Here is a 15,572-nt window from a genome sequence, read left to right on the forward strand (position 1 = left end):
CAACAACATCATTGACTTCAACACCAAACAGGAGATTTCAGACTCAGCGGGAACCATCAGAATTCCTGCTTTTCCACTTTTCATAGAGTCAGTAGCTGCTGCTCAGAGCACACAATATGTCCACAAACATGTTTGATGCTTTAGCACATAAGATGTGATGAAGAGCCATCTGCTGCTCGCATTGTCCTCTGAGGTGGCAAACAAGGGCTTTCTTGAACCCAGTATGAAGCATAAGGGCAGCCATCTTGTGATGCCTTCAAAGACTAGTTAAGAAGTCAGGACAGGACTGTTTCAGATGCCAACAAGCTCCACTCCGATCCTTGAGGGGCATTTCCTTCTTCCCTGTGCAAAAATGTCTGATCCAGACGTGATGGTCTTTCATCGCTTTGTGAAAGAATAAAGAGGGGGGCAGAAAGGTTGTGTGCGTGTCTTTGGGGCATGTCCAGAAAGGTCTTAAAATACCCGAGGGATTCCATCTAATCCCATTCCTATCCTTGGTATCCCTTAGAAAGTGGAATAAAGAGGATGAGAGAAAAATGTTGGAAGGAAGACAATGGATATTGGGAATCAGGAGTGGGGAGGCAAGTGTTCCCACCTCTTTCTTTGTTCTATTTCTTTTGAGGGGGCATCATGAACCAAAAAGTCCTATAGGCAAAAGTCTTTGAAGCTTAGGTTGGGATTTTTCAAGTCTGTTTGTTGTTCGCCTCCCTATCTGCAATAGCCTTTCTCCAGCAGCACCCAAAGCCATCCTGAATTCTGCTCCATTCATGTCTTCAGTAGTTGTCTCTCCAAGTTGCACAAAATGTTTGCAGGAGTCTTAGTTTCAGTGTTCAATTTCAGTGTTCCTGCTGGTGATCATTCTCAGATGCGCATTCACCTGATCGTCTCCGCCTGGATTCCTCGGTGTACCTGGACAGAACAAGAGACAATCACAGAGAGGTGTCACCTTAGAAGAAGACATCCAGCAAATCCTCCTGCCCTTGGGAGTCTTAGGAATTATGTTCAGATTGTTCTCCTAAATCAGGTTTCAGGTGTTCTCAGCTGCTCCTAGTTTCCAACATGTGTTGGAAGGAATTCACAAAAACATATAACACATGAGAGAAATTGGTTGCTGGACAACACAAACTGGAGGTCGCAAAGGAGAAAGTAGCAGTGAGCTCACCAGGTGCAGCGAGGCTCCCCGGTTGCCTGGGGGTCTACACAGTTGGGCTGCATGGACCAGGGTTGGGAATCCTCCTGGACCTGCATCGAACGCCGGGCTCCGGTGAACTGAGTGGAAAGGAAGAAGTTAGTGAGAAACCTAAGAGCAATCTGGCCAAAAACTGGAAAAAACACAAAAGTGGAAAAACCACAAATAATTAAAACATTCCATTTTTAACTGAGAGAACATCTCCTTACGAATCTCTAGGTCCTCCAGTGCAACTCTACAGTCAACATCTGCCAGACATTGACCATAAAATTGCACAGGATGAGCTACAAATGCCTAGAAGATTGTTCTCTCTAGGAATCTCTAGGTCCTTTAGTACAACTTTTAGTTAAAGTTGAACATAGAGGAAAACTTACAATGTTGAATGTATCTTCTTCCTCTTCTTCCTCCTTCTCATCATCTGAGATGATTATGGGCTCATTACCACCTGTAACCTGGACAGGGCCCTGCTGTAGGTTCCCTTTGTCTCCACCTTTGGCCTCGCTGTCTTTGGGCTGTGAAAAAAGAAAATTGGGAATCTTAATCCTAAAGCAAAATCAGGATGTGACAAAAACAGGGATGTGACCATTGAAAGAAAGGGGGGGGGGAGTGGGCATGGCTTTGCCTTGTTGTTTTTATTCCTGTTGTGTGTCCCCAAGTCATTTTTGAATTCTGGAGACACTAGGGCATAGGGTGTTCTTGCCAAACTTCTTCAAAGGAGGTTTGCCATTAACTTCCTCTGAGGCTGAGAGTGTGTTACTTGCCCAAGGTTACCCAGTGGGTTTTTAGGCTCAATCAGGCAATCAAATCCTGATCTCCAGTGTCCTAGTTTAATGCTTAAACAGCCATGCAATGCTGGCTCTACCTTCTCCACAGCTCTCTCCTCCAAGGACTGTGTTGGCAAGTCTGGGGATGCCTCTGGATCCATCGCTCCTGATGACAAATCAGGACGGCCAGGAGTGATTGTTATTAGCTTTGGCTGATACGCCAGATGCACCCTTTCCTGGAAGTTGGGGACCTTTAAACTGTGATACATGCTCTGGTAACCTCCCGTCTAGATTTCTGTAATTCTGTAGTTATAATATTATAATATGAAACACAATTGTGTAATATGTATTATACATGGTGTAATAAAAATTTTTGGAAAAAAATAGATTTCTGTAATACATTCTACATGGGGCTACCGTTGTAATTGGTCCGGAAACTTCAATTGCTACGGAACATGGCAGACAAATTGGTCTCAGGCACATCTAGAAGAGACTATATAACGTCGATTTTAAGATCACTGCACTGGGTACCCATTAATTTCCAGTGTTGGTTATCACCTAAAAGTCCTAAATGGCTCGGGTACAGCCTGTCTTTGGGACCTCCTCTTTCCATATAATCCTCCTTGTGGACTTAGGTCCTCTGGGAGGAATTTATTACGCCTTTAAAAATGAGGCTGCCTACTACCATCTGAAGGACCTTTTTAGCTATCACTCCCAGATAATGGAACGGCCTGCCGGATGACATGCATTATATTACCACCCTGCACTGCTTTTAAAAACCTGTTAAGACAGATCTCTTCTGGCAGGCCTTTCCTGAATAATAATAATAATAATAATAATTATTATTATTATTATTATTATTATTATTATTTGTATACCGCCCTATGGGAAACCAATCCGGTAGGTTGACAACAGTAAAATATAAAATACAACAATTAAAAACACTTTATCCCTCCCCCCTTAAGACAGTATTAAACAGAATAACATATTAAAAACACAATATCAAAGCATAAAAACAACAATTAAAAACTAAAACCCCTTATATCCCTCTGTTGATCCTCAACCATCACTAAGATGGGGCCACGGGAGGAATGAGGGAATCAGGGAACCTGGGCCAGGATGGTTAATCTGGAAAGGCCTGCCGGAAGAGATCCGTCTTGACAGCTTTTTTAAAGCTGTCTAATGATGTCAACTGACGGATCTCATCTGGCAGGTCGTTCCAGAGTTTGGGGGCAATAGCAGAGAACGCCCTCTGGGAGGTCGCTGCAAGCCTAGATTTTAGAGGCTGCAGTAAGTTCTTCCCAGAGGACCGGAGAGCGCGGGGAGGATTGTATCAGCCCGGAAGCTGATAGGCAGCCAGTGGAGGGACCTCAAAACCGGATACCAAGCCACCAAATTAATATATATATGTATATGTATATGTGATCTGACCTCACTTTAGCCACTGTTTTTGCCTGTTTGTTATCTTTTAAAGTATGTTTTAAATTTAACTTGTTTAATTGTATTTTAAGGCGGGGTGGGATCTGGAATGATTATTTTAATTCTGTAAGCTGCTCCGATTGCATTTCATAGAGGGGCGGGACATAAATAAATTTTATTACTATTATTATTACATCCCAGTCTTCCTCCTCCTCCTCATCTGAGATGACGATGGGCTCACTGACAGCTGCAATGTGGACAGGGCCCTGCCATGGGTTCCCTTTGTCTCCAGCTTTGGCCTCATTCTGTGAAAGAAGAAAATTGGGAATCTTAGTCCTAAAGCAAAATCAGAGATCTGACCATTGAAAGAAAGGAGGAGAAGTGGGTACGGCCTTGCTTTGTTGTTGCTATTGTGTGTCTTCAAGTCATTTTTGAATTATGGAGACCCTACGGCAAACCTGTCATACAGTTTTGTTGGCAAATTTCTTCAGATGAGGTTTGCCATTGTCATCCACTGAGGCTGAGAATGTGTGACTTTTCCAAGGTCATCCAGTGGGTTTTTATGCTCAATCAGGTATTTGAACCATGATTGCCAGTGTCCGAATTTAATGCTTAAACAGCCATGCAATGCTGGCTCTACCTTCTCCACATCTTCCCTCTCTTCTTCCTCCTCCTCATCTGAGATGATGATGGGCTCACTCACGGCTGCAATGTGGACAGGGCCCTGCGATGGGTTCCCTTTGTCTCCAGCTTTGACCTCACTCTGTGAAATAATATAATTGGGAATCTTAGATGAGGCCCCAAGGGAGAAGTTAAGGGTTGACTTGTCATAGTAGTCCCTGTTGTCCTGTTCATATTGCTGCTTGTGAGATGAGTCGTTCAGCTCATTGTTGTCCCAGCTGGAATGAGGCTCCTCGTGTGGCTGGCTGTCTCCATAGTGGTGCTGGTAACATTGATGCTGCAGTACCCAACGCCAGACATGGTTGAACGTGCCACTGTCCTTGAACTTCTGCATCTTTTCCTGTCAAGAGGAAAAGAGGTGCAAAGGAAGAAGTTAGTGAGAAACCTAAGAGCAAGTTGGCCAAAAAGTGGAAGAACCACAAAAGTGGGAAAACCACAAATCACAAAACTTTCCATTTTTAACTGAGCGAACACCTCTCTATGAACCTCTAGGTCCTCCAGTGCAACTCTAGGTCAACATCTGCCAGACACTGACCATAGAATTGGGCAGGAGGAGCTACAAATGTCTAGTAGATTGTTCTCTCTTGGAATCTATAGGTCCTTTAGTGCAACTTTTAGTTAAAGTTGAACATAGAGGGGGACTTGAATGAAATATTTATTTTTTTAACTTACTATGTTGTATTTCTCCACATCCCAATCTTCCACCTCTTCTTCCTTTTCCTCCTCATCTGAGATTATGATGGGCTCACTATCAGCTGTAACGTAGACGGGGCCCTTCCATGGGTTCTCTTTGGACTCACTGTCTTTGGGCTGTGAAAGAAGAATATTGGGCAGCTTAGTCCTAGAGCAAATGTGACAAAATCAATGCTGGCTCTACCTTCTCCACATCTCTATCCTCCAAAGACTGTGTTCGCAGTCTGGGGGTGTTCCTGGATCCATCACTCCTGATGAAAAATCAGGTAAATGCAATGGCCAGGAGTGCCTGTTATCAGCTTTGGCTGATACGCCAGATGTGCCCTTTCCTGGAAGTTTGGGAAATTTAGACTGTGATACATGCTCTGGTAACCTCCCGTCTAGATTTCTGCAATGCACTCTACATGGGGCTACCCTCGGGAACCTTCAACTGGTACAGAACATGGCAGCCAGACTGGTCTCAAGCACATCTAGAAGAGACTATATAATGCTGATCTTAAGATCACTGCACTGGCTACCCATTAGTTTCCAGTGCTGGTTATCACCTTAAAGCTCTAAATGGCTTGGGTACAATCTATCTTTGGGATCTCCTCTTTCCATATAATCCTCCCCGTGGACTTAGGTCCTCTGGGAGGAATTTATTACAACCTTTAAAAATGAGGCTGCCTACAACCATGAGGAGGACCTTTTTGGCTATCACTCCCAGATTATGGAACGGCCTGCTGGACGAGATCCGTCATATTACCACCCTGAACTGCTTTTAAAAAGCTGTTAAGACGAATCTCTTCTGGCAGACTTTTCCTGAATAGATACCCAGCCACCAAATTAAGTGTGTGTGTGTGTGTGTGTGATCCAACCTCACTTTAGCCACTGTTATTACTTGTTTGTTATCTTTTTAAGTATGTTTTAAATTTAACTTGTTTAATTGTATTTTAAGGGGGGGTGGGACTGAGGGCTTTGGAATGATTATTTTAATTCTGTAAGCTGCCCCGATTGCGTTTCGTAGAGGGGCAGGGACATAAATAAACATTATTATTATTATTATTATTATTATTATTATTTCATCCTGATCTTCCTCCTCTTCTTCCTCTTTTTCCTCATCAATGTGGACAGGGCCTTGCCATGGGTTCCCTTTGTCCCCAGCTTTGGCCTCACTGTCTTTGGGCTGTGAAAGAAGAAAATTGGGCAGCTTAGTCCTAAAGCAAAATCAGGGATGTGACAAAATCAGGGATCTGACCATAGAAAGAAAGGAGGGGAAATGGGCACAGCCTTGCCTTGTTGTTTATGTTCTTGTCGTGTGTCCCCAAGTCATTTTTGAATCCTTCTGCTGTGTCCTTTGGGTTGCTCTGGGACATCCCTTGGAGCTTTGGCCTCTTGGCATCATTCAAGTCCTCTGTCTTGCTCTGTGAGCCAGATGAGGTCTGCAGATTTCTCTTCATTGCAGTGTCTGAATCTCTAGTCTTGGCCTGAGCCTGCAAGAGTTAAGAAGAATCAGCAAAATAGCTTTCAGAAGGTACTACTCAACTGCTTAGCCTCCCCAGTATTATTTGCTCCATGGCATAAGAGAAATACCTGAGCTCATGGAATAGCAATATTCCTAAAATGTTGTTGTGGTGTGCCTTCAAGTCTTTATCTACTCATGGTGGCCAGAAGCAAGCCTCTCCTATTCTTGGCTAGAATTGTTCAGAGGAGGTTTGCATTACCTTCCTCTGAGGCTGAGAGAGTGTGATTTGCTTAAGATCACACACAGAGTTTCCATGGCTAACTGGGGACTTGAATCCTCATCTCACAGCATCCTAATCCAACGCTCGAACCACTATAGCACATTGACTCTCTATTCTTGCAATGAACTATTTTAAATTCTGAAAACAGGACATCTGCAGGCTTGATAGAAATTGTAATCTGACCCTGGAAAAGGCCAACCAACAACCTCCACAAGGGTGGTATCAGCCACCTGCACCCTATAACTGTGTGTCCGCCTCTATGCTTTGGAAAATGAATTGAAGGCACCCTCCTGGTAGATTTTTTCTTGACTTTACTCCCAAATAATATGTCTTCTGTGAAAGGGTAAAACTATTGGGTTATTAAGGAGCAAAACTGTGAAAAGTGTGGCCATAAAAGAGATATATAGTTTTCTCCATGGGGTGGAGAAAGTGGAAGGAGATAGAGTTTTCTCCTTCTCTCTTATTACTTAATCTTGGGGTCATTCAGTGGAGCTAGGAAGTTCAGGACAGACGAAAAAGAAACAAAAAATTACATTGCAAACAGTTAATGTACACTGTGGCAGACTCTGACTTCCATGTTACAGGGGCATTGAATTCCCATGTTATTTGGGCACTGAGTTTTAGTCCACAGTGCTGGATCCTATTTCCAAGACAGATTCAGCATCACGGACAGTTCAGACTAAAAGACAGAGCAAATTCACTAACCCACTAACATGGGAGTCACCGACCACTACTGTCTATGTGACGATCTGCAGCATGTTTACTTTTTTAAAATTCTTATGTTTATTCTATATTTTCTATTCTAAACTACCTTGAGACACACTCATGGGAGAAAGGTGAGACGAAATTTAAGAAATAACACAACCATACAGTTCAAAGAATGTAACTAATGAATGAATAAATAAGAAGGATGCTATCAGGTGAGATCAAGCTGTCCACCGTGTTTAAAGTGAAGCCTTCACAAAGCAGTAGTAGGTTCCATTTATAGAAAGACGGGATTGAAAGCACTTACAATGAACAGAAATAGGGAGAGAAGCCAACAGAGCTGTGCAAATGATGAATGAGACTGAAACCAAATTAATGCTTTGGCTCCAGTCTGTTGAGGTCTCTCCACTCTCAACTTCCTCTCAACCTCAACTGACTCAACTCCCACCTTGGCCAAGATTCTCTATAATCTCCACGGAAACAAAACAAACAAATAAACACATTCCACTCTGTTTTGTCCCATCTGACCACTTCCCCACCAGGTCCAAATAGATGGGTTACATTGCTTTCAATGGGATGATTTCAATTGCATTTTAAAATTTCATTGTTTTTAGCTGATTCTTTTGCTGAGCCATCTTGTGTTCCACTTGGAATAGAAATGGAATGAAATAATTCTTTACATCAGAAACTGGAAAAGCTGGTTCCCATTCCACAAGAAAGGCAGCATATAAATACAATTATGATTATGATTGTGACAAGCTGAGTCTCCCTTATCCAAAATGCGTGGGACTAGAAGTGTTTTGGATTTCGGACTGTTTCAGATTTTGAAATGTTTGCTTAGACATAATGAGACATCTTGCAGATAGGGCCCAAGTCTAAACATGATATTCATTTATGTCCTTATACACCTTCTACACATAGCCTGAAGCTAATTTTATACACATTTTATTTATTTATTTATTTATTTATTTGCTTGCTTGCTTGCTTGCTTGCTTGCTTGCTTGCTTGCTGCCCTTCTCCCAGGCCGTGAGCCAAGGCAGCTAATAATTTTGTATATCAAATAAAGTTTGTTTATACTGAACTATCAGAAAGCAGAGGTGTCATTTTCTCAGCCACCTATGTAGACAATATTGGATTTTGGAATATTTTGGATTTTGAAATACCAGATAAAAGGTGCCCAACCCATATTACACTAACAGTAGAATTAAAACCATTTAAAACTTACTTTGAAACAGAACACCACTATAAAACCCCTTCTCTTCTTAACCATCTGTTCCCAAAGGCTTGCTGGAATAGAACGGTCTAGCTCTCCAATATTCTTTGCAAAATGCAATGAGGCAGATTATACAGAATAGTCTCAATGGGGTAACATCATGCATTTGTAAAAACCAAGGGATGACAACCTAGGTTAACCTGGAAGTCAAATGTACACCAGGACTTGACATGGAGCACCCCTGGAAATTATCCTCTGTGTTTCTCACTCTCCCATTCATTCACAATACATAGCCTAGTTGTGTCCTTTGTTCAAATGTGGGAAGGAATTTTTTACACATTGCACAGTCCCCCAGAGAACTGCCATCCTCTATTCAAAATTCAAAGAGATAGCCCTGTTAGTTTGGAAAATCAGCATACAAAAGGATCTTGAAGCACTTTTGAGAGAAGCTGGTAAGAGAACAAAGCTGGTAACATGAAGTTTCCTAGACTTCATTCAGCATCCGCATCTCAAGAAATAGACTCAAGTCTACAAAAGGTCATTCTATGAGCTTCTTTTTTTAGTTGGTATCAAAGGCACTACAAGACCCCTTTGCATACTGTATGGAAAATGGCATCCATGTATTTATTTATTTATGCATTTTACAATTCACCTCCAAGGCAAGGAAGGGAGTCTGTGTTTGAAGTATTTTGCAATCTTTTTACCATGAAGAGCTTGTAAAGAGCCAGATGTAAAATTCACATATGCAAAACATTAATTCCGTCCAGCAAAGAGACAGAACTTTAAACAGAGGCTGGATGGCCATCTTTCAGGGATGCTTTGATTGAGAGTTCCTGCATGGCAGGGGGTTGGACTGGATGGCCCTTGTGGTCTCTTCCAACTCTATTATACTATGATACTATGATTCTAATCACCATTTGCATCTCCCTTTCACTAACCAAGAAATAAACACGTAAACTAACGAACAGCCAAAGCACTACAAGTAACCAAAAAGGCTTAAGGCAGCATCCAGATTTGTGAAAATGTCCATCTCACGTTTTAATATAGAAGAATCCAAAGTACAGATGTTTTACAGTGTAGGAAAATTTAATAGATACTCTATAAACAACATATTTACATCAGAAACCATGAGGACACTGGCAGAATGTTATCACAAATATAAATTAATGTTAAGTACTGTTTGTTTAGGCAACAGGACCAGTTGGTCTTTCCCCCTTTAAGTCCAAGTTTTTATTGAGCAAATGTACTTTCAGCTCTGGATACTGGAGGACAGGACTGCAATGTGGAGGATAGCTATGGGTCACTAAATGCCCCCCCCCCCGCCTCTTCACTCTCAAATCTATGAATAATCCATCCCAACTGGGCACCAGTTCAACACTACTTCCCTACTTCTGACTCACTGCAAATAGTATGTGTTTAGTTTTCTCTTGACTTGAGCAGTTGCAAAATGCTGAAAATGAAAGTTCAGGTTATTCCTGCGACTTCCTTGAGACACTTAAGCAGTTGGGAAAATGAAGGTGGAAGTTCTGCAGGAATTGTCAAACAAATTGCTTTTAAAAATGTGGCAGGGCCTCACTCTGGCTCCTCAGCTAAAGGGATGACTTCCCAAGGATGTCTTCTTCCCTCTCTCAGGGCTGGTCTACAGCAGTGCTTTCCAAACTTTGCTTTTCCAGATGTTTTGGACTTCAGCACCCAGAATTCTTGACTGTTGGCCAGGCTTGGCTGGGGCTTCTGGGAACTGAAGTTCAAAACATCTGGAGGACCAAAATTTGGGAATCACTGGTCTAGAGGATGTCAAGAGGAGGCTCTAAGTCAGTTTGACAGCTGCCAGTCATGCTACACCACTTCATTTAGTGCATCTGTAGAAGCCAACCAAGTCTATGAAAGCTTAAGCTTACAACTTCTTTCACACAAAATCCCTTTGCATACTGGTGACTCACAAGTGCGTCTCTTCCATTTTGGCTGATGTTCCTTCCCTATAATACTTTCAGAACCAAGTGTTCTAAATTTAAGGGGAAAAAACCTCAGTTGTTCGCTTCTCTCTTGCATCAATTTTCTTGTTAATGGAAACGTTTTGTCATGGGAATATATATTTCATTGTTACTTCATTCCATGACTCAGAATGGAAGTAGAAATGTTTTAATTAACTAATTAATTATAAAACATAGGTTTTTTGTGGGCTTTTCGGGCTTTGTGGCTATGTTCTAGAAGAGTTTCTTCCTGACATTTTGCCAGCATCTCTGGCTGGCATCTTCTCCCTTTGGGCTCGACTGGACAACCCATTACATATCCATGTAACAGTTGCCTTGTATAGCCCACATTTTACAAGCTTGTTTGCAAGAATGTCATTGGAAACCTTGTCAAAGACCTTACTGAAATCAAGATATACTATATCCACAGCATTCCCTTCATCTAACAAGCTGGTAATTTTCAAAGAAAGAGATCAGATTTGTCTGGCATGACTTGTTTCTCTGAAACCCATGTTGTCTTTTTGAGATTATGGAATTGCCTTTTAGATGTTCACAGACTCTCTGTTTAGTGATCTGCTCTAGAATTTTTCCTGGTATTGATGTCAGACTAACTGGATAATAATTGTTGGGATCTTCTTTTTTCCCCTTTTTGAAGATGGGGACAACGTTTGCCCTCCTCCAGTCTGCTGGCACTTCTCCTGTTCTCCAGGAGTTCTCAAAGATTATTGCCAATAGCTCTGATATTACATTGGCCAGTTCTTTTAATACCCTTGGATGTGGCTCATCTGGTCCTGGAGACTTAGGCGGGTTACAGACGGGCAAAAAGGGGTGTGCTCATGACGTCATGAAGGTATAGCCTTCAGACAGCCCTTACCTGAATGCCGCCATGAACACGCCGCCCGCACGCCCCAAGTGGGAAGAAGCGGCATTAAAAAGGTGCTGCTTTTCCCCACTTCTTTTCTATATACTGCGCAGTTGCGCATCTCCGTCTGTAAGCTGCTGCACCGGTACCCCAGAATTGTTACGCTGCTCATTTAAGTTGCCCATTTAAAGGCTCCGAGTCAGCTGCGTCGCATAATGAGTCAGGGTCCTGGAACATGCGCAGTTTGCACCAAGGCTCTAATTAGAGCGTCAGATGCCATGCAGATGTGGAAGCTGCAGTACAGCTGCACTCTATTTTAATGCTTGTAACCCTAACCCTAACCCTAACCCTAGAGCAACATGTACGCATGCGCTGCTAGAATTGGGGAAAGTTTGGAATTTAAAGTGAACCCCTACACACATTCCTGTGCCATTTTCACCTAACAATAAAAAAACCCTAAAACTTTAAATATTTACATATGTACAAGGGAGGTGATGGGGGATGGCAGGGGGACAGCGGTGGCAGCGGCGACAGCTGTGGCTGTGCATTGCAGATTCAGCAAGAGCGTGGGGACCAAAGGAGAGGAGGCATCCATGATGCTGGTGACACTACCAACGTGCAAGCGGACAAGGATGCCAACACCAGCTGATCACCAGCTGGCAGAAGACCACCATTGTTCTTGGGCAGGGCGAGGGAAAAAGTTTAAAGGGGCCTGGGCGCTTTAAATGTGCACATAGGCTTTCTGCCGCCGGTGCTGAGCGCCAGCCGGCAAAAGAAAAAAAAAGCCCCGTTTTTGGCCGCCCGTGCAGAAGCTGCCTCTCTCTTTGCAGCGTCCTCCGAAGCGGCGGTATGGAAACTTCGGGTCAGAAACGGCCCCAGGTGAGGCGTCTTCACTGCCCCCCATGTGGAAGCCCCATCACCTGAGCCACGCCCCCGGGGCGGGTGGTCTGGAGGCTCCGTATTCAGCAGAATACACCTCCAAGACGTCTTCCCCTGCCCGTCTGTAACCCGCCCTAAATTCATTTAGATTAGCTATGTATCCCTGTACTATCTCTTTACTTATTCTGTGCTGAAATTCCCCAGTTCTGTCCTCTGCTCCATTATCCTCAGGTTGAGCACCCTTTTCCTTTTCTGAGAAGACTGAGACAAAGAAGTTGTTGAGTAATTCTGCCTTTTCTCTGTCCTCTGTTAGCATTTTGCCATCTTCTCCGCGCAGTGGCCCTACCGTTTACTTCTTCCCTTTGCTGCGGACATATCCAAAAAAGCCCTTTTTATTGTTCTTAACCTCTCTAGCAAGCCTGAGTTCATTCTGTGCTTTAGCTTTTCTGACTTTACCCCTACAAATGCCTGCTATTTCTTTGAATTTCTTTTTTGTGATTTCACCCCTTTTCCATTTCTTATACATGCTCCGTTTCAAACTTAGCTCGGTTGAAAGTTCCTTAGTCATCCATCCTGGTTTCTTGAGACACCTCCCATTTTTCTTTCTCACTGGAACTGTTTGAAATTGTGCCTTCAGTATCTCCCTTTTGAGAAAGTCCCATCCGTCCTGAACTCCCTTCTCTTTTAGTATTTCTGACCACGGGATCGCCCTCAATACTTCTCTAAGTTTAGTGAAATCCGCTCTCCTAAAATCTAGAGTGTGTATCTGACTATGCCTGGCTTCTCCTTTCCACTGTATAACAAACTCCAGGAGAACATGGTCACTTCCACCTAAGGATCCCACCACTTGCACCCCATTAACCAAGTCATCTTTGTTGGTTAGGATCAGATCTAAAATAGCTGACCCCCTTGTTGCCTCTTCTACCTTTTGTACAATGAAATTGTCTTCGAAGCAAATTAGGAGTAGCAGCTAATACCCCAGAGGATAGGATCAAAATTCAAAACAACCTGAATAGACTAGAAAGTTGGGCCAAAGCTAACAAAATGAACTTCAACACAGAGAAATGTAAGGTACTGCACTTGGGGCTGAAAAATAAAATGCACAGATGTAGGATGGGGGACACCTGGCTGAATGAGATTACATGTGAAAGGGATCTGGGAGTCTGCCGGCAGCGGCAGCAGCAGGAGGAGAGAGGCCTTCTAGGCTGAGAGAGTGGAGTTTATCGCACTGCGTTCTGAGACCGTTCTCATCACGTGATGAGAACGGAACGCATTTGAGTATACCGCACAGTATGTGTTCCAATCGGGTTCTCAGAACGCTTAAATGCGTTCCAAATGTGTTCCAGGAGGGTACAGATATGAATGTGTTCCCAGAGAGCTGGAACGGGATGAGAACGTTCCAACAGAGGTGTGTGCGGTATTCTTATGTGTTCTCAAATCCGTTCTCGCATTCCTCCGTCTCCTGATTGGCTGAAAGAATGACAGGCAGGGAGGGAGGCAGGCAGGCGAGCGACTGCAGTGAGGGAAGGTGTGTGTGTGTGAGGGGGGAAAGAAGGAGGGAGGGAAGGGAGGAAAGTTGGGACAAGTGAGAGAAGAGGAAAGAAGGGAAAGAGAGAGAAAGAGAGAGGGAAACAGGGGGGCCAGAGCAGAGATCAAGAGGGAGAGGGTCTGGCTGCTTCTGCGGGGGGCCTCTAGTGTCATGTCCAGCGGGGCTCCTGTGCTGGCAGCCTGCAGGAGGCAAGGATGGCAGGAATGCCCAGGACCTTCTCCTCCTTCCCTCCAGGAAGGAACCCACAAAAGCTCCTCTGTTTGGAGCAACACACAAAAGCAAGCAAACAACTCCCAGAATTCCATAGCAAAGAGCCAGACAAGAATTAAAGCGGGGAGGGAAGCTCACAGGCCCCACCTGGAATATTGTGTCCAGTTCTGGGCACCACAATTCAAAAAGGAGCGTGTCCAAAGGAGGGCAACTAAAATGGTGAAAGGTCTGGAAACCATGCCCTACAAGGAACGACTTAGGGAGCTGGGGATGTTTAGCCTGGAGAAGAGAAGATTAAGAGGTGATATGATAGCCCTGTTTAAATATTTGAAGGGATGTCACATTGATGAGGGAGCAAGCTTGTTTTCTGCTGCTCCAGAGACTAGGACCCGGAGCAATGGATGCAAGCTCCAGGAAAAGAGATCCCACTTCAATATTAGGAGGAACTTCCTGAGAGTAAGGGCTGTTCGACAGTGGAACACACTCTTTCCTCAGAGTGTAGTGGAGTCTCCTTCCTTGGAGGTCTTTAAGCAGAGGCTGGATGGCCATCTGTTGGGGATGCTTTGATTGTGATTTCCTGCATGGCAGAATGGGGTTGGACTGGATGGCCCTTGTGGTCTCTTCCAACTCTATGTTTCTATGATTCTATGAAGGCACACATTACATGCGCACACACACAGGAGGCAAAAGGCTGACAAGCAGCCAAAATGGGGAATTGGGATGACAGCAGAGGACTCTTCTTTTCTAACCGGTTTAAAGAGCTGCTATGGCTGCCGGGGCTCTGCCCTTGGCCCAGTCCCCTCCCTGGCAACTTGCTTTTCTTCGGCTTGAAGAGACCTGCATGGAGCTCCTCCTTCTTCCCAGCCTTGCAAAGAAGGTTTGGGATGTAACTTGCATCCCCATTTCTCTTTCTCCCTGCCTTCCTCCCGATCCCTCCTTCTTCCCTCCCTTCCCTCCCTCCTCCTTTCCCCCCTCTCTCTCTCACACACACACCTTCCCTCACTGCAGTCGCTCGCCTGCCTGCTTCACTGCCTCCCTGCCTGTCATTCTTTCAGCCAATCAGGAGACGGAGGCGGCCTTGGTGGAATATGTTCTCGGAACGGTTTCAGGAATCGCTGTGCGGTAAAATGCAGTTCTGATCACGGTCTGATCACGTTCTAGTTTACTAATGCAGTAATATCTGTTCCAGGAAAGTTCTCATCACGTGATGATAGGAACGTTCTCAGAACGCAGTGCGATAATCTCCTTAGTGACTTGCTGCCCAAAGTCACCCAGTGGGTTTCCATGGCCAAGCTGGGATTTGAACCCTGGTCTCCCATTGTCCTAGGCCACTACACTATGCTGGAGCCGCACTGCACTTAAAGGTACAGTACTTATTTATTATTTGTTGTTGTGTACCTTCAAGTTGTTTCCCACCTTATGGAGACCTTAAAGCAAACCTAACCTGGGGTTTGTTTGGCAAGGTTTGTTCAGAGGAAGTTTGCCATGGCTTTCTGCTGAGGAAGCTGAGAGAGTGTGACTTGTTTGAGGTCACCTAATAGGCAGGGAAGCGAACCCTGGTCTCCAGAGTCCTAGTCCAACACACAAAGCTACATCCCAAACTTCTATCCAGGAAGAATGTCAAAATGTCCTCCATTTTGAGCATGAGTGAGAAGCATGAATTTATATTGTTTTTAATTAATGTTTTTGTCATCCGTTTTTCTTATAAACGTCC

At 44.0% G+C, this 15,572-nt stretch overlaps 2 protein-coding genes across 5 annotated transcripts in view; one reads left to right on the forward strand and one right to left on the reverse strand.

Annotated features, from left to right (window-relative positions):
* Positions 1 to 73: 73 nt before the first annotated feature.
* Positions 74 to 15,483, reverse strand: LOC149312405 (uncharacterized). 4 transcript variants are annotated; one of them, XM_089524575.1, is made up of 8 exons: positions 15,257 to 15,483; positions 6,021 to 6,218; positions 4,726 to 4,863; positions 4,013 to 4,393; positions 3,555 to 3,677; positions 1,564 to 1,701; positions 1,163 to 1,269; positions 74 to 909 (listed from the first exon to the last, which is right to left on the reverse strand). In XM_089524575.1, the coding sequence occupies exons 2-8, from the start codon at positions 6,183 to 6,185 to the stop codon at positions 837 to 839; spliced, it is 1,125 nt and encodes a 374-aa protein (XP_089380701.1). In that variant the 5' UTR covers positions 6,186 to 6,218; positions 15,257 to 15,483; the 3' UTR covers positions 74 to 836. The 4 variants fall into 4 exon arrangements, with proteins under 4 accessions (XP_089380701.1, XP_089380699.1, XP_089380698.1 ...); XM_089524573.1 differs by lacking the exon at positions 15,257 to 15,483 and adding an exon at positions 8,401 to 8,656 and having other exon boundaries at positions 3,567 to 3,677; XM_089524572.1 differs by lacking the exon at positions 15,257 to 15,483 and adding an exon at positions 8,401 to 8,656.
* The window catches only part of ORC5 (origin recognition complex subunit 5), a 109,521-nt gene continuing 109,077 nt past the window's right edge, over positions 15,129 to 15,572 (forward strand). Inside the window, exon 1 of the mRNA XM_089524567.1 lies at positions 15,129 to 15,222. The gene's annotated coding sequence lies outside the window, so the exon portion shown is untranslated. The remainder of the gene's footprint in view (positions 15,223 to 15,572) is intronic.

This window comes from Sceloporus occidentalis, unplaced genomic scaffold (assembly GCF_023333645.1).
Source record: "Sceloporus occidentalis isolate IW3139 unplaced genomic scaffold, rSceOcc1.0.p SCAF_5, whole genome shotgun sequence".
NCBI classification, from domain to species: Eukaryota; Metazoa; Chordata; class Lepidosauria; order Squamata; family Phrynosomatidae; genus Sceloporus; species Sceloporus occidentalis.